This window comes from Myotis daubentonii, chromosome 3 (assembly GCF_963259705.1).
Source record: "Myotis daubentonii chromosome 3, mMyoDau2.1, whole genome shotgun sequence".
Classification (NCBI taxonomy): domain Eukaryota; kingdom Metazoa; phylum Chordata; class Mammalia; order Chiroptera; family Vespertilionidae; genus Myotis; species Myotis daubentonii.
The window spans coordinates 116,674,054-116,698,924 of NC_081842.1; the positions used below are offsets into that span (position 1 = coordinate 116,674,054).

The window sequence follows — 24,871 nt, forward strand, 5'->3', positions numbered from 1 at the left end:
TTCTCTGTGGCTTTTAAGGTTCACTCTTTGCCATTTTAATTATGATGTGTCTAGGTTTGGGCCTCTTTGGGTTCAACTTACTTAGGACTCTGCACTCCTGGACTTGTGTATCATTTTTCTTCACCAGGTTAGAGAAGTTTTTAATCATTATTTCTTCAAATAGGTTCTCGTTTGATCTCTTGCTCTCTCTCTTCTCTTTCTGGTACCCCTATGATGCAGATATTGTTACACTTCCTGTTTTCCCAAAGTTCCCTTAAACCCTCCATATATTTTTTAAAGTCTTTTTTCTTTTTGCTGCTCTGATTGGGTGTTTTTTCTACCTTGTCTCCAAATCACTGATTCAGTCCTCCGCTTTATCCATCTTTCTGTATTCCTTCCAGTGTATTCTTCACTTCAGATATTATATTTTTCATTTCTGTCTAGTTTCTTTTTATGATTTCTATGTCCTTTTTTCATACTATTGAGCATCCTTATAAGCATTACTTTGAACTCTATATTTGATCAATTTCTTGCCTCCATTTCATTTAGCTCTTTTTCTGGAGATTTCTCCCAACTTACTTTTGTGGCCTTTTCTTTATCTCCCCATTTTGGCTGCCTTTTTGTGTTTGTTTTTATGTATTAGGTAGATCTTCTGTGACTCCCTCTCTTTGTGGGGTGATCTTATGTAGTGGGTGTCCTATGGGACCCAGTGGTTCAGTCTCCTTGGTCACTTGATCTGGGTGCTCCAGGAATGTTCCTTGTGAGGGTTATCTGGGCGCTCCTGTTGTAATTGAGTTTTGATTGCTATTGGCCCATTCATGCATAGGGCTGACCGACTGTGAGACTCACCCCACACCAAGTCGAGTAAGCTGCTGTACAGATGCTGACCACATGAAGCAGAATTTGCCTCAGCAGGGTTTGGTGCCTGCTGAGATTTCCCTTTGGATATGCGACTGTGAAGCTTATTGGATCCTGCTCTTTTGTTGTCTGAAGCTTGTCACTGGGTGTATTGACTCTGGGCCTCCTGGGATGGACTCTTGTGTAGACCAATGTGAGACACTGCCTGTGATTGATGCTCAGCAACCTGTTTCGAGCTACAAGTGATCCACAGTTTGTGGCTACCTCTGCTGGGCCTGGGGGCACTGGAAGGATCAAGATGTACAACTGAGCCAGACTTTATTAGCATCAGGCCCAGATGCAGGTCAGCAAAAGTCCTACTGCACCCTAGGATCTGCCCCTGCCTGCTGGCTACCTGTTAGACTCAGTCTCTGAAAGAGCCTCTGGTTACTCCTCAGCTGGGTGTAAGCTCCTTGGGATAGGGCAAGAGACAGTACAGAGGGTGGGGCTGTTGCCTTGCCCCAGGCTGATGCCTCAGGGAAGGGAGCGCTTCACCCAAGAAAGATGGCGTCTGCGGTATGGGAGATTGACTTGGCACACTGATCCTGGTGGCTTTCCTTCAGCTCTGTTTCCAGAGTCACAAACCCTAGAGATGGAGTATCAGAAAGTTTCTTTAAAGAAGTGTTGTTTGAGCTGAGCCTAGAAGGAAGAGTAAGAGTGGGGAAGGTGGGAAAGGCCATTGCTCAAAGAGCAGTCCAAGCAAAGAGGACCAGTGAAGAAGGCCCTAGCATGACGTAGGCAAGGCAATGAAGGAATGCCCTATTTCTTCTCTATAACTGAGGAAGTTCCCATCACTAATGTCCTCCAGTAACATGAGCCAAGGGGCATCTTTTCCCTAGCAATGCCACTTTTAATTGATGCATGTCACATCTGCCTTCTCCAGGCAATCCCCAGTACACATTTAAAATTACCCAGGACTCTTATTTACCCAAAGAAAACTGTTGTGTGTTTTTTTTTCTCTATGGGTGTCTTCCCAAGAGAGATACAGTCTCCATTAGGGGAGATGAGATAAATATTCTCTGAAATATGAATTAATTCTAGGTAGTGGTGAATGGTTATATGTTACTGCTAGTGAATAGGGCCTTTGTTCCTGGTCCTATCTCCCTCTTGCTTCCTGCTGGGATGACAAACAGTAAGATGAGTAAGGCTCACTGTCAAAGCTAGAATGGAGTCCAAACAAGAATGGAGTTTTGAGTTTTCAAGTAGACTGTGCAGATCTGAGTTTTGGTAAAAGTACCAGCGCCTGGTAAGAACCTTCTAATGTTCTCTATATAGGAGCCTCCTGAGCCAAGAGAAAAATCCACTCAGCATGTGCAGAAGGAGCTGGCCCAGCCCCTCCCTGGGAGAGACTGCTGACAGTGGACAGCACTACTGTTTGGTCTAAACAGCTCCTTTCCAGGCTGAGGGGAGAGGCTAATCTTTCTCATACTTGGAAAAACGCATGAGCCAAGGGTGTTCACTCCCTTACCTCTTACCGCCTGCCAACCCCATGAGGCTGACCTGAAAGAGAACACATCTATTTAAGAGCATATGCACCTTGGAGGAGGGAGAGCAAGTTCAACTAAGCACCACTGGAGGCTCCTACGGAGGCAGATGTAATGGAAGAAACAAGATTAAAATAACATCAGTAGGTCTCTTACATGTCTCAGGCACAGGTATACCTATTGTGAGGGAAGAGAAAAAGACACCTGTTTTTAGAGGGTTTCAGCGCATCAGAAGGTGAGTGTTTTAGTTTCCTTATTGTCTTACTAGAGGCCTGGTGCATGAATTCGTGTACAGATGGGGTCCCTTGGCCTGGCCATTGATCAAGGCCTATCAGGGGGCTGACCAGCCGGCTGGGTGGAGGTACCCTGAGAGGTTGGCCAGCTCCCAGATCGGGGCCCCGGGGGAAGGACCAGGGGAGGTTGGCCAGTGGCGGGGGGAGAGGCTGCAGGAGGTTGGGAAGCTGAGGGGAAGGGCCGTGTGAGTGCACTGACCACTAAGGGGCAGCTCCTGCATTGAGCGTCTACCCCCTGGTGGACAGCGTGCATCATAGCAACTGGGCGACCAGTCATTTTGGTTGGTTGGTTTTAACAGTCGCTTAGGCTTAATATATATAGATAGTTGTGGAGATGAGAAGTCTAACCAATCAAGGTGTGAGCAGGGCTGCATTCCTTTCTAGAGAGTTTAGAGTAGAAGCCATTTACTTGTCTTTTCTGGTGTCTAGAAGCAGCTGCTGCCTAGTTTGGCTCATGGCCCCCTACCTCAGTCTTTAAAGCCAGCAAAGTTGCTTTTATTGACCATTCTTTGTTATCACATCTTCCTCTTATTCATTACAGCCAGGAAAGGTTGTATGTGTGTGTTTTTTAAGGACTTGTGTGATTAGATTTGGCCCACCCAGATAATTGAGAAAACTCCCATTTCAAAGTCTTTAACACATCTTCAGTCTCTCCAGGGATGTGGATGTGTGTATGATCAGAGGTCTGGGGTGGGGAAGGGGCTGGCTAGAGGGGGTCAAAGAAGGGAAAATGGGGGATATTGGTAATACTGTCAACAAAAATATGTAGACAACAGAATGTACTTTCTGTTCATTTAAAGTTCATATAAAGCCCGTTCTAAACACACACACACACATCTTTTTTTCAGCCAAACTTAGAAAAGCAAGAGTGGAACATTTGAGCCTGTTATATGATCGTGTGGTTAGAAATGATTGGTTAAAAACATTATTTATATGTTACTTAGCCACACAGAAACTTGAAATGTCTCTTCTTCAGTAGCACAGGATCAAGGAAAATGTTTAAAACATAAATTAATACTGTCCAAAAAAAAAAAGAAAAAGAAAATGACTATAATTCTATAAAAATAGTACTTACAGGAAAGTAATGAATGCTTACTAATAAGAAAAAAAAACCATACTAAACTTTCAACCAAAAATATAAGGCTATACAAGTTATAAAATTGAGAAATAACAAAAGGTAAAATTGATAAATTAAATCTCTCTTTTTTGTAAGGGTTAGAACGTCTTTATTTTGGCATTAATTAGATCATAGAAAAGTGTTGGTGTCAGTGAAGGTCCTAGGCTTTACAGAGAGTGAGGTAGCAAAGTAAATGCTATCTTTCATGGGAACTTGTCTAAAAGCATTGCCAAGATTGGAAAGAAAATTTTATAGTAAATGATTAGGTTTACTACAATTACTAAATAGTCATTGGAAGACTTTGTCCATGTATGCTCATTTAGTATTTTTTTTTCATTGTCAGCATTTTGTTTTGTTTTATAATAAATATATTTTTATTGTTGACATTATTACAGATGTCTCCCATTCCCCTCCCCCCCCCGCCCAACCCCTACCTGCTGTCACACCCCAGGTCTTCACCACCCTATAGCTCGTGTCCATGGGCTATGCCTATAAGTATAGAAGTTCTTTGGTTTATCTCCCCTTGTTACCTTTAGTAGGTGAATTATAATAAACATTCAAAGAAAAATGTCAGGCCAGAAGTGTTAGCACCTATCCTCCTCAAACTATTCCAATGGAATACTATGCAGCTATTAAAAAGAGGGATCTTTTACCTAACTCTAACTCTTGTCCCTCTACCCCCACATCGAGATATGTCAGTCTGTTCCATGCCTCCATGCTTCAGGTCTTATTTTCTTGGTCAATTCATTTTATTCATTAGATTCCACAAATAAGTGAGATCATGTGATATTTGTCCTTCTCAGTTTGGCTTATTTCACTTAGCATAATATTCTCCAGGTCCGTGCTGTCCCAAAGGGTAAAAGATCCTTTTTTTAAAATAGCTGCATAGTAACCACACGAGCAGCAGACACATGAGCAGCCCACTCCTGTCCAAGGAGCAGCAGCCCTGTGAGCAGACTGCCCCAGGCCTAAGAACAGAAGCCTCATGTGGCCTGCCCCAGTCTAAGGAGCAGCAGCTGTGTGAGTGCCCACTCCCCTGTCGAGGAGCAGCAACCATGCGAGCAACCTCCCCTACGAGCCAGAGGTAACACCACTGCTGTGAACAACACCCACAGAGGAGCCACTGCCAACTGAGGAGGAGCCACTTCCGCAACCACCCAAGGAGTAATCGAAGCCCGAGGAGCCACTGCAACCCAAGGAGCTGCCCCTGCACAACTTGGCATCTAGATCAGTCGGTGAGACCCAAAATGGGTAGACAAAGAAACTCCAAAGGAAAGAAAATGAGGAATCACCAGAAAAGCAGCTAAGTGAGACAGAGGCATGCAATATGTCAGAAAAGGAATTCAAACTAAGGATCCTAGAATAGAGTTCAAAAACCTCATGAAGGAAAAAAAACAACAACTTATGTAAGAATCAAGAAGAAATGGATGAAAAAATCAATAAATTATGTAAGAACTAAGAAGAAATGAAGAGTGATATAGCTGCAATAAAAAACACCATGGAAAGTTTCAATAGTAGACTAGGAGAAGCAGAGGACCAAATTAGCGAATTAGAAGACAGGGAAGCAAAACACACCATAACTGAACTGAAATTGGAGAAAAAATTAAAAGACAGGAGGAGAGCCTAAGGGAGCTATGGGACAACATGAAATGAAGCAACATACGAATAATAGGGGTGCCAGAACAACAGGAAGAGCAACAAGGGTTAGAAAACCTATTTGAAGAAATAATGTCAGAAAACTTCCTTGAGGTGGGGAAGAAAAAAGTCACACAAGCACAGAGAACCCCAAACAAGCTGAACCCAAAAAGACGCACAGCAAGACACATCATAATTACCATGGCAAATGTTCAGGACAAAGAGAGAATCTTAAAGGCTGCAAGAGAGAGACAGAAAGTTACATTCAAGGAATCTCCCATTAGATTATCAAATGATTTCTCAACAGAAACACATCAGGCCAGAAAAGAATGGAAGGAAATTTACAAAGTGATGCAAAGCAAGGGACTGAATCCAAGAATACTCTATCCAGCAAGGCTATCATTCAAAATTGAAGGGGAAATAAGAAGATTCACAGACAAAAAAAGGCTAAGGGAGTTTATCACCACCAAGCCAGCAAAGCAAGAGATGCTAAAGGGACTGGTGTAAAAAGAAGAAATAAAAAGCAAAGAAACAAAACAGGGACAAAGAATAAAAATGGCTACAAACAAGTACCTTTCAATAATAACTTTGAACATAAACAGACTAAGTGCGCCAATCAAAAGACATCGAGTGGCTGAATGGATAAAAAAAAAAAAAGACCCATATATATATGTGGTCTACAAGAAACCCACCTCAGAATAAAGGACTCACACAGACTGAAAGTGAAGGGATGGAAAAATATCTTTCAGGCAAATGGAAATGAAAAGAAAGCTGGAGTAGCAATACTTATATCTGGCAAAATAGACCTCAAAGTGAAGGCAATAATAAGAGACAAGGAAGGCCACTTCATAATACTAAAGGGATCAATACAACAAGAGGATATAACCCTGATAAACATATATGCACCCAATGCAGGAGCATCCAAATACATTAAAAAAAACACCTGGAAGATATCAAGGGAGAGATCAACAACAATACAATCACAGTAGGGAACTTTAATACACCACTGACATCACTGGATAAATCCTCTGAACAAAAAATCAGCAAAGAAACAGCAATCCTAAATGACTCACTAGATCAAATGGACTTAATTGACATCTTGAGAACCTTTCACCCCAAAGCCACTGAATATACATTCTTCTCAAGTGCACATGGGACATTTACAAAAAATAGACCACATATTGGGTCACAAGCAAAGTGTTCCCAAATTCAAGAAGATTGATATCACATCAAGCATTTTCTCAGACCACAATGGCATAATATTAGAAATAAACTACAATAAAAACAAACCAAAAAATTTAAAAACTTGGAAGCTGAAAAGCATGCTATTAAACAATGATTTAGTTACCAAAGAGATCAAAGAAGAAATTAAAAACATTTGGGAAACTAATGACAATAAAAACAAAACAATCCAAAATCTATGGGACACAATGAAAGCAGTCTTGAGAGGGAAGTTTATAGCTCTACAGGCCTACCTCAAAAAAATAAATAAATTAAAATAAAAAATAAAACAAGAAAAAATGGTAATAAATCCTCTAACTCTAAAACTCAAAGAATTAGAAAGAAAACAACAAGAAAGGCCAGAGTGCGCAGAAGGAAGGAGATAAAAAAGATCAGAGCAGAAATGAATGACATAAATACCAAAAAAAACAATACAAAAGATCAATGAAACCAAGAGCTGGTTCTTTGGAAGGATAAACAAGATTGATGAACTTCTAGCCAGGCTCACCAAGAAGCAAAGAGAGATGACATAAATAAACAAAATCAGAAATGAAAGAGGCAAAATAACAATAGACCCCACAGAAATACAAAAGATTGTTAAAGAAATACTATGGACAACTCTATTCTAACAAACTAGACAACATGGAAGAAATGGACATATTCCTAGAAAAATACAACCTTCCAAAACTCAACCAGGAAGATTCTAAAAGTCTCAATAGGCCAAAACTATGGAAGAAATTTAAGTAGTCATCACAAAGCTTCCAGCAAACAAAAGCCCAGGGCCAGATGGCTTCACAGGGGAGTTTTACCAAACATTCAAGGAAGAACTAAAACCTATCCTCCTCAGACTATTCCAAAAAGTTCAAGAGGAAGAAACACTTCCAAGCACATTCTACAAAGCCAGCATCACCCTAATACCAAAGCCAGATAAAGACAACACAATGAAAGAGAATTACAGGCCAATATCCCTCATGAACATAGATACCAAAATCCTCAACAAAATCCTAGCAAATCAGATCCAGTAGTACATCAGAAAGATCATACACCATGACTAAGTAGGATTTATCCCAGGGATGCAAGGATGGCACAATACCCGCAAATGAATAAACGTGATACATCACATAAACAAATTGAAAGAAAAAAACACATAGTCATATCAATTGATGCAGAAAAAGCATTTAACAAAAATCCAACACCCATTGATGATAAAAACTCTCAGCAAGGTGGGAATAGAAGGATCATAACTCAACATAATAAAAGCCATATATGACAAATTCATAGCCAACATCATACTCAATGGGCAAAAACTCAAACCATTTCCCTTAAGAACAGGAACAAGATAGGGATGCCGACTCTCAGCACTCCTGTTCGACATAGTACTGGAAGTATTAGTCATTGCGATTAGATCAGAAGAAGAATGAAAAGGCATCCAAATTGGAAAAGAAGTAAAACTGTCCTTATTCACAGATGACATGATATTGTACATTAAAAACCCTAAAGACTCCATCAAAAAACTTTTAGACTTAATTAATGAATTTGGCAATGTAGCACGGTACAAAATTAATGCCAAGAAATCTATGGCATTTCTATAGAACAATAGTGAACTTACAGAAAGAGACACTACAAAAGCAATCCCATTTATCATCACACTAAAAAATTAGACCTCTACTCAGAAAACTACAAGACGTTGAAAAAAGAGATAGAGGAAGACATGAACAGATGGAAGAACATACCATGTTCATGGATTGGTAGAATCAACATCATTAAAATGTCTATATTACCCAAAGCAATCTATAAATTTAACACACTCCCCAGACCTAGAACAAACTCTCAAAAATTCATCTGGAATTAAAAAAGACCCTGAAGAGCTGCAGCGATCCTGAGAAAGAAGAACAAAGAAGGTGTAATCTCAATACCAGATATCAAGCTGTATTACAAAGCCACTGTTCCCAAAATAGCCTGGTACTGGCACAAGAACAGACATATAGTTCAATGGAATAGAATAGAAAACCCAGAAATTGATCCAAACCACTATGCTCAATTAATATTTGACAAAGGAGGCATGAACATACAATGAAGTCAAGACAGCCTCTTCAATAAATGGTTGTGAGAAAATTGAACAGATACATGCAAAAAAATGAAACTAGACCACCGACTTACACCATACACAAAAATAAACTCAAAATGGATAAAGAACTTAAACATAAGACCGGAAACCATAAAAATACCAGAGGAATCCACAGGCAGCAAAATCTCAGACATATGCCGAAGCAATTTCTTCACTGATACTGCTCCTAGGGCAATGGAAACTAAAGATAAAATAAACAAATGGGACTACATCAAAATAAAAAGCTTTTGCACAGCAAAGGAAACCCTCAACAAAACAACAAGAAAGCCCACTGCATAGGAGAACATATGTGCCAATGTTATCACCGATAAACGTTTAATTTCCAACATTTACAGGGAACTCATACAACTTAACAAAAGGAAGATAAACAACCCAATAAAAAAATGGGCAACGGACCTAAATAGATACTTTTCGAAAGATGACAGAAGGCCAAAAGACATATGAAAACATGCTCAAAGTCACTAATCATCCGAGAGATGCAAGTCAAAACAACAATGAGGTACCATCTCACACCTGTCAGAATGGCTGTCATCAACAAATCAACAAACGACAAGTGTTGGCAAGGATGTGGAGAAAAAGGAACCCTTTTGCACTGCTGGTGGGAAAGCAGATTAATGTAGCCACTGTGGAGAAAAGTATGGAGTTTCCTCAAAAAACTAAAAATGGAACTCCCATTTGACCCAGTGATCCCACTTCTAGGAATATATCTCAAGAAACTAGAAACACCAATTAGAAAGGTTTTGTGCACCCCTATTTTCATAGCAGCACAATTCACCATAGCTAAGATTTGGACAGCCTAAGTGCCCATCAGTAGATGAATGGATTAAAATACTGTGGTACATCTACACAATGGAATACTACACTGTGGTAAAAAAGGAGTTCTTACCATTTGCAACAGCATGGATGGAACTTGAGAGCATTATGCTAAGTGAAATAAGCTAGTCAGAGAAAGATAAATACCACATGATCTCACTCATTTATGGAATATAATGAACAACATAAACTGGTGAACAAAAACAGATCCAGAGACAGAGAAGCGTTGATCAGTCCTTCAAACCTCAGATGGAATGTAGTGGAGGATAGGGGTAAGGGGGAGAGATCAACCAAAGGACTTATATGCAAGCATATAGGGCTAACCAATGGACACAGACAACAAGGGGGGTGAGGACATGAGTGGGGGGGATGGGGGTAATGTGGGGATAAGGACACATATGGAATAACTTAATAAAAATGTTTTAAAAGTGAGAGAAAAATAGCTGCATAGTATTCCATTGGAATAGTTTGAGGAGCATAGGTGCTAATACTTCTGGCCTGACATGTTTCTTTGAATGTTTAGTATAATTCTCCTATAAATTCATCTGGTCCAGGACTTTTGTTTGCCTGGAATTTTTAAATTACTATTTTAATTTCATCAGTTGTTATTCGCCTATTCAGCTTTTCTGATTCTTCCTGATTTAATTTTGGAAGTTTGTATGTTTCTAGGAATTTGTCCATTTCACCCAGGTTGTCCAGTTTGTTGGCATATAGTTGTTCATTGTATTTGCTTACAATCTTTGGTATTTCTGTGTGGTGTCCATTGTTACTATTATATCACCTCTTTCATTTCTGCTTTTCTTTATTTGTGTCCTCTGTCTTTGTTTCTTGATGAGTCTGGCTAGGGGTTCATCAGTCTTGTTTATCTTTTCAAAGAACCAGCTCTTGGATTCATTGATCTTTTTTTTTTTTTTTTTGCATCTATGTCATTTATTTCCACTCTACTCTTTATTACTTTCTTCTTCTATGGCCTCTGGGCTTTTCTTGCTGTTCTCTTTCCAATTTGTTTAGTTGTAGCCTCTGGGCTTTTCTTGCTGTTCTCTTTCCAATTCGTTTAGTTGTAGGGTTAGATTGTTTATTAATGCTTTTTCTTGATTATTGAGATAGGTGAGTAATGCTGTGAACTTCCATCATAGGACTGCTTTTGCTGTGTCCCATAGGTTTGGGGTGGTTGTGTATTCATTTTCATTTGTTTCAAGGAAGGTTTTAACTTCTTGCTTGATCTCATTGGTAACCCATTCATTGTTTAATAACATGCTATTTAGACTCCATGTATTTGAGTGTTTTTGAATTATTTTATTATAGTTCATTTCTAACTTCATGCTATTGTGATCCAAGAAGATGCTTGGTATGATATCTGTCTTCTTGAATTTTCATAGACTTGTTTTGTGTCCCAACAAGTAGTCTATCTTTGAGAATGTTTCATGTGCACTTGAGAAGAATGTATATTTTCTTGCTTTGGGGTGAAATGTTCTGTAAATATCAGTTAGGTCCATCTGATATAGTGTGTCATTTAAAGCCTCTGTTTCCTTGTTGATTTTTTTGTCTGGAAGATCTATCCAGTAATGCCAATGGGGTATTAAAATTTCCTACTCTGTATTGCTGTCAACCTCTCCCTTAAAGTCCATCAAGAGTTTTGGGGTTTGTTTGTTTGTTTGTTTAATATATTTAGGTGCTCCTATTTTGGGTGTGTATATATTTACAAGGGTTATATTTTCTTGTTGAATCATTCCCGTTAGTATTATGTGGTGGCTTTCTTTGTCTTTGGTTATGGCTTTTGTTTTGAAGTCTATTTTGTCAGATATGAGTATAGCTACCCCAGCTTTTGTTTCCTTTCCATTTGCATGAAATATTTTTTTTCACCCCTTCACTTTCATTTTGTGTGTCTTTTGTTCTGAAGTGGGTCTCTTGTAGACAGCTTATGTATGGGCATGTTTTCTTTTTTTAAAATATATTTTATTGATTTTTTTACAGAGAGGAAGGGAGAAGGATAGAGAGTTAGAAACATCGATGAGAGAGAAACATTGATCAGCTGCCTCCTGCACACCCCCTATTGGGGATGTGCCCGCAACCAAGGTACATGCCCTTGACCAGAATCGAACCCGGGACCCTTCAGTCTGCAGGCTGATGTTCTATCCATTGAGCCAAACCGGTTAGGGCTGGGCATGTTTTCTTTTTTTTTCTTTTTTTAAAGTAAATGTCCATTGGGCATGTTTTCTTATCCATTCAGTCACCCTATGTATTTTGATTGAAGTATTTAATCCATTTACATTTAAGGTTATTATTGATAGTTATTTATTTCCATTTTAATTTTCTTTATGCTATGATCATTTCTCTCCTATTCTTCTTCTTAAAGGAGTTCCTTTAACATTTCTTATATCACTGGTTTGGTGGTAATATACTCCTTTAACCTTTTTTGTCTGGAAAGCTTTTTATTTCATCTTCAATTTTAAATGATAGGCTTGTTGGATACAATAATCTTGCATTTAGGCCCTTGATAACACTTCTGGCCTGACATGTTTGTATTGAGAAGTCTTCTGACATTCTAATGGGAACTCCTTTGTAGGTAAGTTTCTGTCTACTCTTTTGCTACCTTTAAGATTCTTCCTTTGTGAGACAGCATGGATGGATCTAGAGATTATTATGTGGAATCTAATAAAATAAACTGACAAGCAAAGAAAAAAATCTGTGACTAAGAAAAACTAATGTGATATGTCTTATATGAAGAGCACTAGACTACACTGCATGAAACTTAAGTGAGTTAATCTCTCTAAGCCTGTTTCCTCATCAGTAAAATGATGAATATGTTTCATAAAGATGGCTTAAATGAAATAGTGCATGTGAAGAGCACAGTATCTGTAGTAACTATGTATTGTACCAGGCAAGGACTAAAATTATCAGGGGGATCATTATATAAATTATATATTTGTCTAACCACTATGCTAAACACCCGAAACAATATAAAATAACTAGAGGTTCAGTGCACAAAATTCATGCATGGGTAGGATCCCTAGGCCTTGCCGGCAATCAGGGCCAATCGGGGCCTTTGTTCCCCTGGCTGACGGCTGGAGCCTTCCTTCCCCTGGCTGCCAGCTGCTGGCCGGAGCCTTCCTTTATTCCATGCCACTCACTGGTGGTTAGTGCATGTCATAGTGAGCTGTCAAACTCCCGGTGGGTTGAACTCACAAGGGGACAATTTGCATATTAGCCTTTTATTGTATAGGATGTTGTATTTCAACTGTAATTGAAAAATAAAAAGAGCACAATATTTATTATGCATTAAGTGTTAAATAAACACTAGCTTAAAAAAAAGATTCTTTGTCTTTACATTTGCCATTTTAATTATGAGGTGTTTAGATGTGGATGTCTTTGGGTTCATCTTGATTGGGATTTTGTGCCTCCTGAACTTGTGTTACATTTTCCTTCACCAGGGCAGGGAAGTTTTCTGTCATTATTTCTTGAAACAGGTTCTCTGTTTCTTGCTCACATTTTCCCCTTTCTGGTATTCCTGTGATGTAGATGTTGTTACATTTCACATTGTCCCAGATCTCCCTTAAGCTAGCTTCCTGCTTTTTAATTATTTTTTCTATTTGCTGCCCTAATTGGGTATTTATTTCTACCTTATCTTCCAAAATCACTGATTCCATCCTCTGCTTTATCCAATCTACTTTTAACTCCTCCATTGTGTTTTTGGTTTCAGATATATTCTTCATTTCTGTCTAGTTCTGGTTATTGTTTCTATTTCCTTTTTCATGGTTTTGTAGTTTCCACTGAGTTCCTTGTAATTTTTACTAAGCTCTTTAAATGTCTTTATAATGATTACTTTGAACTGTATGTCTGTTAGGTTGCTTTCCTCCATTTTATTTAGTTCTTTTTCTGGAGATTCCTCCTATTCTTTCATTAGTGGGATGTTTCTTTGTTTACACATTTTAGCTGTCTCTTTGTATTTGTTACTACTTACTAGATAGAACTTTGATGCCTCCTAATCTTTGTGGGATGGCCCTATGTAGAAAGTGTCTTGAGGGGCCCAGTGGTGCAGTCTCTTTGATCTCCTGAGCGGGATGCTCTATGAATTCCCTGGTGTGAATTATTTGCACTCTCCTATTTTAATTGGGACTTGATTGTTTATATCCTGTTCATGGGAGGGAATCTCCCCTCCAACTTGCTGACAGTGAGGCTCAACCCCAACATCGCCATGCCAGCTGTCATTCAGGTGCTGACAGGACAGAACAAGACATAACAAACCCAACCTAAAGTACCATGAAAATCAAGCTACACAAAGCAACAACAGGAAAGATTAGGAATGAAAAATAAGATAAAGTAAAACAAAGAAAAAATAAAAGGAATACTAAAGGACACATGGCCAAAGAATTACAGGAGATATAAAGAAAAAGGAAGAAAGAAGAAGAAAAAATGGCATTATGAAAGCAAGGAGGAAGCTAAAAGAACTAGTATAGGATGAAAAAAGAAAAGGAAACAGAAAATAAATATAGTAATAATAATGAATTTAAAACATAGTAATAATGGATATATTAAGATATAGGTAGGATAAGTAACATGGAAAGAAGAGAAAAATAAAGTAAAAATTAATAACAACAATAAAAAGAGACAAAAATAGAATAGAATCAAAGGAGGAAAATTATTGGTATGAAAGAAAAAAGAGAAGAAAAAGGGGAAAAAGCAAACACCAAAAAACAAAAAAGGAGCCACGCACACACACAAAACAAAAATCACACACATACACACACTCAAAAACCTTTGGATTACTATTTGTGGGGCTCACTGGGTTTTACACTGATGTTGAATGTGGTCCCTTGCTGGATCTATACTGGAGGCCAATGTGAGTCACTGACCCTTCTGGCCCTGAGCAGCCTAATTGAGATCCGATAGGTTGAACCTCCTAGTAGTCCAGCAGGTGGGGCTTCCTTAGCCTACGCCAGTGATGGCGAACCTATGACAAGCATGTCAGAGGTGACACGCGAACTCATTTTTTTGGTTGATTTTTCTTTGTTAAGTGGCATTTAAATATCCTATCTAATAAAAGAGAAACATGGTAATTAGCATACGTCCGCTACACTTCCCATTGGCTAATCAGCGAGATATGCAAATTAACTGCCAGCCAAGATGGCGGCCGGCAGCCAGGCAGCTTGAAACTAACATGAGGCTTGCTTGCTTCAGTGACGGAGGACTCTGTGGACTCCAACGTTCCCCGCCTGACTTGCCGGCCTCTGAGCTTGCAGTTTGAAACATTGTTACAAATATAGACGCTAAACAAAACCCCAGAAACCTGCTTTCAGCCCGCCGGGATCTCAGAGCTGGAGTTGATACAGTGTTTCGGTAATAGAACCCAAGCAAACCAGATACCTGCTTTCAGCAGCAGAGGCCTCAGAGCTGGAGCCAGTGCTAAAGCTGGCCCAGAATAAAAAGAAAAAGAAAGAAAAAGGAGCAGTTGGGAGCTTCAGTCACCCACCAGCCTGAAAACAGCCCTCAGCCCCTCACCCAGACTGGCCAGGCACCCAGGTAGGGACCCCCACCCTGAAGGGTGTGTGACCAGCTGCAAACAGCCATCATCCCCTCATCCAGGCTGGCCAGGCACCCCAGTGTTGACCCCCACCCTGATCCAGGACACCCTTCAGGTCAAACCAGCCGGCCCCCACCCGTACACCAGGCCTCTATCCTATATAGTAAAAGGGTAATATGCCTCCCAGCACCAGGATCAGCGGAGCTGTGAGGCCTCCTGGCACCGGGATCAGCGTGACAGGGGGCAGCGCCCAAACCCCCTGATCGCCCTGCAGCTCTGTGTGTGAAAGGGGGCGGGGCCACAACCTCCCTATCGGCCCTGCTCTGTTCGTGACAGGGGAAGGCACACCAACCCCCTGATCGGCCCTGCTGTGTGGGTGATAGAGGGCAGCGCCCCAACGCCCCCCGCCCCACGGGCCCTGCTCTGTGCGTGATGGGGTAGTGCCATAACCTCCCCATCGGCCCTGCCCTGAGTGTGACAGTGGCGGCGCACCAACCCCCGATCTGTCCTGCTCTGTGTGTGACAGGGGGCGGTGCCCCAACTCCCCTATCGGCCCTACTCTGTGAGTGACAGGGGGGAGCTCCCCAACCCCCTGATTGGCCCTGCTCTGTGCATGACAGGGGTGGCGCCGCAACCTCCCCATCGACCCTGCCTTGGGTGTGACAGGGGGCGGTGCCCCAACTCCCCAATCGGCCCTGCTCTGAGCCCGACCAGGGGCTGCACCTAGGGATTGGGCCTGCCCTCTGCTACCCGGGAGCAGGCCTAAGCCAGCAGGTCGTTATCTCCCGAGGGGTCCCAGAATGCGAGAGTGCACAGGCTGGGCTGAGGGACCCCCCCTCCCCCACGAGTGCACAAATTTTTGTGCACCGGGCCTCTAGTATAAAATAAATATCAAAAATATAAGTCTTTGTTTTACTATGGTTGCAGATATCAAAAAATTTCTATATGTGACACGGCACCAGAGTTAAGTTAGGGTTTTTCAAAATGCTGACACGCCAAGCTCAAAAGGTTCGCCATCACTGGCCTAGGCAGTGGTTCTCAACCTTCCTAATGCCGTTACCCTTTAATACAGTTCCTCATGTTGTGGTGACCCCAACCATAAAATTATTTTCGTTGCTACTTCATAAGTGTAATTTTGCTACTGTTATGAATCGTAATATAAATATCTGATATGCAGGATGTATTCTCATTGTTATAAATTGAACATAATTAAAGCATAGTGATTAATCACAAAAACAATATGTAATTATATATGTGTTTTCCGATGGTCTTAGGTGACCCCAGTGAAAGGGTCGTTCTACTCCCAAAGGGGTTGCGACCCACAGGTTGGCGACCCACAGGTTGAGAACCGCTGGCCTAGTGGCTGGGTCTGCCTTGAGTATCACACCTTGATTGTCTCTGTTTTGAGCTGTTCTCTCTTCCCCCATGGAGCTAGAGCTAGACTCTGTAGAGGTATCAGGCTCATGTTGGAGGTGGTGCTAGTATTTTGTATGGGGCTGGTTGGGCCTTTGCTGTCCTAATGTCTCAGCTCTGCCTGGTTTGCTGGCACCTCCTCTCTGCCACTTGTAGGGGCACAAATTTTCTGCCTTGAGGTGTTCCCCCTTGCCTCAGGTCGCTGCAGTCCCCCCTTGCCTCAGGTCTCTGCAGGTTGGGTCAGAAGCAGCTATTTTGCTGGTGGGAAAAAGGGCACCTCCCCTGTGTTCCAGGTGGCTGGGCTGATCCTCCTTCCTATCCTACTGTCAAACCCACTTTCTGCTTATCAGCACAAGTTCCTCCAAGAAATAGAGGGTCCCCCAGATTCAGTCCTCCATGTAGCCTGGCTCTGAGCTCCACTGCATGGTCCTGGCCACTTGTCAGAGGAGCATCCCAGGCTGCACTGTGGTGGGGTACTGGTGCTGCTCTATCCTGGGACTTCAGCCTTAGGCTTCCACTGCTGCACCCACTCCGCAGTCTCCACAGCCAGTGCCTTCAGGGCCTCCTCTCTTAGTCCCAGCCCATCCTGTCTCATCCACAGATCTGAAGCCTCTTCAGTCTCCTCAGGTCCTCAGTTATAATAGGTCCAGATCAGGGGAGGCTACATCCACCTAGCGCAGTTCCTCTTCCCCAGGCCTGGTGGTGGAGCCAAGCATCTGGGCTCTAGGGCAGCAGTGGCAGTGCATTGGTGGTGGCAGCACAGTAGTGGTGGCAGTGGGTGAGTACACAGCAAGAACGTAAGTCCTGCTGGATCAGCAGCAGTCTCCCAGGTCCAGGCTGGTTACCCATCGCGCATGTAAAGTCAGGCTGGGTGCATGCCAGGTGGCAGAGGTCCTGCCAGTGTCCATTGGAGGTGCGCAGTATCCCATCTGTGTCTGCTGCAGGCTCACAGGATCGCTCAGGTGTCCACTTAGGCACACGGTGTCTGGGTTGTGTTCTCTGCTGGCGTGCAGGGTCTGGGGCGGGGTGCGCATGGGTACCCCACCACAGTGCATCCTGGGATGCTCCTCTGACAAGTGGGCAGGACCATGCAGTGGAGCTGCAGCGAGGCTGGGCACCTAGCTGCTGCTACTCCCCGCAGCCTCCTGAGAGGCTGTTTTAACTTTTTATTTTGAAATAATTTCAAACTTAAATTTGTAAGAGTAGTACAATACTCCTATATATCCTTTACTCAGATTTACCATGATTGCTTTATCTACTTACCTACCATCCATCCATATATCCATCCATCCTATGTGCTATAGAATAGATAAATATCTCTATAATTTTCTGAGCTCTTTGAGAAAAGATTGCATACTTTATGTTCCTTTTCCTCTCTCTATTTCCTAAGAATAAGAATATTGCCTTATATACCTAAAATATAGTTATTAACTTCAAAAATATAACATCTTTATATATATAAAAGCTTAATATGCAAAGTGTCCCCTCAGGAGTTCGACCGGGAGACTGAGAGTTCGATCGCTCGCTGTGATGTGTGTTGACCACCAGGAGGCAGCATGGAATGAAGGAAGGCCCTGGCCAGCAACAGGGGGAGGAAGGCCCTGGCCAGCAGCCGGGGAAGAAAGTCCCCGGCAGCGGGGGAAGGAAGGGGAAGGAAGGCCCTGGTCGGCAGCTGGAAGGCCCCAATTGGCCCTGATCTCTGGCCAGGCCTAGAGACCCTACCCATGCATGAATTTCATGCACCGGGCCTCTAGTTGAATATAATACTTTCATCAAATTTATAGTCCATATTCCAATTTTGTCAGATGCCCCAGTAATGTCCTTCATGGTAATTTTTTTAAATACAAGATGCAGTCCAGGATTGCTTATTGTATAATTTCATTTAGTCAGGAATATTTTCCTCAAATTTTTTTTCATGCCATTGACATTTTATTTTTAAATATAGGCCACTTATTTTTTTTTAATGTCTTTCAATTTGGATTTCTCATGACTAGATCCAGGCTATGTAGTTTTGGCTGAAATCCTATGTTAGTGATAGATACTGTGTCCTTCTCAGAATATATACATGGAGATGCAAAGTATCCATTAGTCTTATTTTGGTCCTATTTAAGTCCATAAGCCCACTGTATAGTTACTGCTTTTCTTTTTGTAATAAATAATGTAGGGAAATACTTTCAAACTTAGATTCCCCCAAATTTAGCAGTCATTAATGATTCTTGCCTAGCCTGCATCCTTCTTCACACTGATGGTTGCAAATGGTGTTTTCTAACTTCCTTATTGCCTCTGTGTTTATCAGGGAGCATTCTAGGGTAGAAGGAAGAACTTTTCCTTCTCCCCTCTTTATTATTGGTATAAACTCATGGTTTATTTCCTTGAACTTCAGGCTATAATTTTTATAGTTTTTATTTGTTTTCATGCTCAAATGGTTGCAAATTTGGCTAGTGAGAATCCCCTCATACTGACTTCTGCCTTTTAAATGTATCTATTATTTTCTGAGCATGTTCTTAGTTAATGGTACAGAGCTCCTCTTGTGTTTTTCTTACACCTGCCCTGGAATTAGCCACCTTTCCATTGAGTCCTTATTCCTTTTAGTGGAAAATGGTATTTAAACACAATGAGTAAAGTGTCATTGCTTCTAGGCCCTTACAGCAGAACTGTAAGTGTGTGTGTGTGTGTGTGTGTGTGTGTGTGTGTGTGTGTGAGAGAGAGAGAGAGAGAGAGAGAGAGAGAGAGAGAGAGAGAGAGAAAAGGAGGTGGGGGGAGAAGGGAGGGAGAGAGGAACAGATACGCAAGCATGCATATGTGAAAATCTGTGAGTTTATATTGTACCTCCAATTCAAGTCTAGCCCCTAAGGATTCTTGCTTTTCTTTTCCTTTTCTATATTTTTGTCTCCCTTTTTCTACATTGAGAACAACATCAATATTATATACTCACCTGCTGAATCTCAAAATATACACAAAAAGTTTCAGTATTACTTGACCCATACCAGTAAAACAAGATGAATTTGTTCACGATGATGTTCAGGGATTTTCCTTTATATCAAGGATATATGATCAAAGCACACTCTTTAAAAGTTACTTAGATTAGTTCTTTTTCTTTTTCCTTTAGTGATTTTGTTAATTTGAAATAGGATTGGGTTCATTTGTTTCTATTATCACTCAGTCTTAATTTTTAACCCTCTCTGCATCCTTTTTAAAAACATTATTTAACTTTTTAAATGTGGAATTTCAACATGATTCCCTTAGTTAAAACCATAACATGTGGCCCGGTCAGCATGGCTCAGTGGTTGAGTGTCAACCTATTACCCAGGTGGTCACAGTTTGTTTCCCAGTCAGGGCACAGCCCGAGTTACAGGCTCAACACCTAGTGGGGAGCGTGCATGCAGGAGGCAGCTGATCAGTGATTCTCATCATTGATGTTTCTGTCTCTCTCTCCCTCTTTCTCTCTGAAATAAAAATATACATATAATTTTAAAAAACCATAAGGTGCGCTTCAAGGAGTGACTTGCTCCCCATCTCTTCATCCTGTCTCTCCATCTCTTGTAGACAATCATTTCATTTGTTTTTGGTTTATCCTTTATATTTCTTTTTGCAAAAACATGAAGCTACATGCATGTTTTCTTATCCTGCCCCCCGTCCCCTTTCTTACATAAAAGGTAACCTATCTGTGCTCTTTTGTATTTTGCCATTTTCACTTAAAAATATATTCTGGGAATTACCTCATATCAATTCATAGGGATTGTCATTGTTTCACAGCTGGATAGTATTCCATTATGTGTATGTACATAGCTTAGCCAGCAAATAGCCTGTATTTGGACATTTGAGGAGTTTCTGATGTTTTCAAAATGTAAATAATGCTACAGTGAATAACGTTGCACATACGTGTTTTTATGTTGTGGAAGGTGTGTCTTAAGAATAAATTCTCAGAAGTGGGATTGCTATGTCAGAGGACTAATGCATTGTAGTTTTGTTAAGATATTGTCAATTTCCCTCCATAGGCATTGTTTAATTTTTTATTTCCAGAAATATATGTGACTGTTTCCCCACAGCCTTCTTTTTCAGTGTCTTTTGCATAATCAAATGATCTGGTTGGATGAACTGCAGAAGTTGGAGGCTGAAGTAGAAGTCTTATATATTGTCAAGCTTTTGAATTTTTGCCAACCTAGATGAGTGAGAAATACATCTCAGTGTTTAAATGGCATTTCTCTTATGAGTGAAGTTGAATTAATTTCCCTCTTTTTTGAGAAAAAAAAATCACTTTAAATCAACTTTATTGACATGTAAATTACATGTAATTAACCTTTTTAAAGCATTCAGTGAGTATTGACAAAGAATACATCTGTGAAACCACCATCATACTCAGTCTGTCTTTATACTATGTCTATATGCTATTTCTAATCTTATCTAATATAAGAGAAACATGGTAATTACCGTACGACCACTACCCTTCCCATTGGCTAATCAGGGCGATATGCAAATTAACTGCCAGCCAAGATGGCGGCTGGCAGCCAGGCAGCTTGAAACTAACATGAGGCTTGCTTGCTTCAGTGACAGAGGAAACCAACGTTCCCCACCTGCCTTGCCGGCCAATGAGCCTGCAGTTTGAAACATTGTAACAAATATAGAAGCTAAACAAAACCCCAGAAACCTGCTTTCAGTGAGCCGGGATCTCAGAGCTGGAGTTATACATTGTTTTGATTATAGAACCCAAACAAACCAGATACCTGCTTTCAGCAGCAGAGGCCTCAGAGGTGGAGTCAGAGCTAAAGCTGGCCCAGAATAAAAAAGAAAAAAGAAAAAAAGGAGCAGTTGGGAGCTTCAGTCACCTGTCAGCCTGAAAACAGCCCTCAGCCCCTCGCCCAGACTGGCCAGGCACCCCAGTGGGGACCCCCACCCTGAAGGGTGTGTGACCAGCTGCAAACAGCCATCAACCCCTCATCCAGGCTGGCCAGGCACCCCAGTGGGGACCCCCACCCTGAAGGGTGTGTGACCAGCTGCAAACAGCCATCATCCCCTCACCCAGGCTGGCCAGGCACCCCAGTGGGGACCCCCACACTGATCCAAGACACCCTTCAGGGCAAACCAGCCAGCCCCACCCATGCACCAGGCCTCTGTCCTATATAGTAAAAGGTAATATGCCTCCCAGCACCGGGATCAGCAGAGCCGCGAGGCCTCCCGGCACCGGGATCAGCGTGACAGGGGGCAGCGCCCAAACCCCCTGATCACCCTGCGGCTCTGTGTGTGATGGGGCGGGGCCACAACCTCCCTATCCGCCTTGATCTGTTCGTGACAGGGGAAGGCACCCCAACCTCCTGATCAGCTCTGCTCTGTGCCTGATACGGGGGAGCTCCCCAACCCCCTGATCGCCCTGCAGCTCTGTGTGTGACAGGGTGCAGCGCCCCAACCCCCTGATCGGCCCTGGTCTGTTCATGACAGGGGGCAGCACCCCAACCCCCTGATTGGCCCTGCTCTGTGCGTGACAGGGGGTGGCGCCGCAACCTCCCCATCGACCCTGCCTTGAGTGTGACGGGGCGGTGCCCCAACCCCCCAATCGGTCCTACTCTGAGCATGACTGATGGTGGCATCGCAACCTCCCAATCCGCCCTGCTCTGTGCACGACAGGGGGCGGTGCCCCAACTCCCCAATCGGCCCTGCTCTGAGCCCGACCAGGGGCTGCACCTATGGATTGGGCCTGCCCTCTGTCACCTGGGAGCAGGCCTAAGCCAGCAGGGCGTTATCTCCCGAGGGGTCCCAGACTGCGAGAGGGCACAGGCCAGGCTGAGGGACCCCTCCCTTCCCCCCCGAGTGCACAAATTTTTGTGCACCGGGCCTCTAGTCTATATAATAAAAGGGTAAAATGCAAATCAACTGAATGGCAGAATGACTGGTTGCTATGATTCACACTGACCACCAAGGGGCAGACGCTCAATGCAAGAGCTGCCCCCTGGTGGTCAGTGCGCTCCCACAGGGGGAGCGCTGCTCAACCAGAAGCTGTGTGAGTGCAGCTGCGGTGGCAGGAGCCTCTCCTGCCTTGGAGGCAGCACTAAGGAGCAGCAAGCAGGCAGGTGGTAAGGACCGAGGGCTCCCAAACTGTGAGAGGGCCCAGGCAGGGCTGAGGGACCCCCTCCCCCCTCCGAGTGCTTGAATTTTCATGCACCGGGCCTCTAATATGTTTATAAGTGCTTGTGTTTGCTTTGTTTTTTGTGTTTGGTTACTTCTACTGGTTTTAAGACCTACATAGACTGAATAACCATTACCACAATCAGGATTGTGACTATTGTACTAAATACTTTCATCAACCCCAAATTACCATGTGTCACTCCTTTGTAGTCAATCCCTGTCCCACTGTAATCTCAGGCAGCAATTAATCTTTCCTCTATCCCTATACTTTTACCTCTTCCACAATCTCGTACACAGTAACTGGACTCACAGAGTAGAATCAGCCTAGACTGTTTCTTTTTCTCAGTGTAATGCCTTTGAAATTCATCTCTGTTTTGTTCATTTTATTGCTCTGTGGGAAGCTTACAGACATTTTTTTCTTCAAATAGTTATTCTGCGGTGCATTCTTTGTCTTCTGGAATTTAAATGACAGCAATGTTATGCATTTTCTTACTGTCCCACAGACCCCTGAGGCTCTCTTCTTATTTCTTCTCTCTCCTCTCTCTCTCACCCTGTCTCTATCTTCCTCCTCTCTTATTCAGGTAGAATGAAAAACACACCCGCATAAAGAAGGATAATTTTCCCACTCTATTTTTTAACTGACTCCTGCTCTTCAGACCAGAAAGAGGGGGCTTATTTAGAAGCTCTTCGTATTTGCACCCAGTGAGTCTAGGCCAGGATGTTGGAGGAATTAAAAATGCAGGGAACTTCCCGCCAATTTGGTAGAACTTGGAGTTCCAATGTTAACTGCAAGCTTGTTCTTCTGCTCAAGCCCTCAGATAGCGTGGCTAGGAGCCCCAGCCAGGATTCTTCTCTGCATGCTATGGGAGAAACAGAGTGAGGTCCACACTCATTTGAGAACAGTTCACATGGAAGATTATTTAGAGAAATTTTTCAAGAAAGAATGGGAGAACCAGTGAAGAATGTGGATAAACTAGGTTTTTTTACCATTTCTTCATGTTACCAAAAATGGTCTTTAAACCAGACCTATAATGTTTTCCACATCTCAATTTGGACATGACTTTTTAGTAAGTATAGATTTCAAAACCAATGTTTTCTTTTTAATATCAATTTTGGAAGTGCTACAGACATTTTAATGTATTATCTGGACATTTTGACCTAGTGAATGTGACTTATGGTTCTGATAACTGTCATTTTGAAGAAAATTTATAATTATTATTGAATGATCCTCATAAACTTGAGTTTTAATATAGATATTTCTTAAACTTCTTGTCTTTAATCAATTATTTCTCTCTCTCTCTCTCTCTTTTTCTTTTCTTGTTGGTTTAAAAACAATAGAAATTTATTCTCTCACAGGTCTGGAAGCAAGAAGTCAAATATCAAGGTGTCAGTAGCTTTCTGTCTCTTCCTGGCTTCTGGTGGTGGCTGGCAGTCCTTAGAGCTCCTTGGCCTGGAGCTGCTTTCCTCCAGCCTCTGCCTCTCTCTTCACATGAGTTGTCCCTGTGTGTCTGTGACTGTGTTTTCAGTGACTTCTAATAAAGACACCAGTCAGTGGATTAGGGCTCATCCTCATCCAGTACAACCTAAAATTGACTAATTACATCTGCAAAGAACTTGTTTCCAAATAAAGCCACATTCATAGGTATCAGAATTTAAGACTTACATGATTTTACTCATATGTGAAATCTAATGAACAAAATGAACTAATAAGCAAAATAGAGACAGAGTATAGAAAGCTGGCTGACAGCTGTCAAATTCTTTCTTATAAGAAAAAATCATGCAGAAATAAAACTGACTTAATAAAGGCTATATAAGGCAGCAATGTTTATTATGATTGATTTCTGAGCTTTTTCATCAGATCTATGTTGTCAGTCCCAGATCTCACAAACAAAGATATGCAAATGATGAATGAAAAGGATTGAAGTTTCATTAGTAAAGAGAGAAATACAAAATCTAACGATCATGCAATACCACCAAAATGGCTAAAATGAAAAACACAGATGGTATCAATTATTGGCATGAATATGGGGTAACTGGAACTCCCATACAGGAGTCTTAAATTGGTAGCACCACTTTGGAAAATACACTGAGTGGCCAGATTATTATGACCACCTGACGTTTGTAGGCAAATTAGCTATAATTTCGCGCTGAAGTTGCTAGAGGGCCAGATCATTATAAATGTCTGAATAGCACAACATACCTAAGTATCGCTGCTGATCAAGTTCATCCTATCATGTTGATGGCGTATCC

At 41.9% G+C, this 24,871-nt stretch overlaps 1 protein-coding gene across 9 annotated transcripts in view; it reads left to right on the forward strand.

Annotated features, from left to right (window-relative positions):
* Window positions 1–24,871, forward strand: part of GK5 (glycerol kinase 5) — a 201,344-nt gene that overhangs the window by 115,654 nt on the left and 60,819 nt on the right. For 7 of the 9 annotated variants that reach the window (XM_059688285.1, XM_059688289.1, XM_059688286.1 and 4 more), the window contains one exon: window positions 23,960–24,007. The exons of 1 other annotated variant lie outside the window; for it this stretch is intronic. In XM_059688285.1, coding sequence (XP_059544268.1) covers window positions 23,960–24,007 — 48 coding nt within the window. Of the gene's footprint in view, window positions 1–805; window positions 1,099–23,959; window positions 24,008–24,871 lie in introns of those variants that run through there. One more of the 9 variants, XM_059688290.1, reaches the window with a different exon arrangement.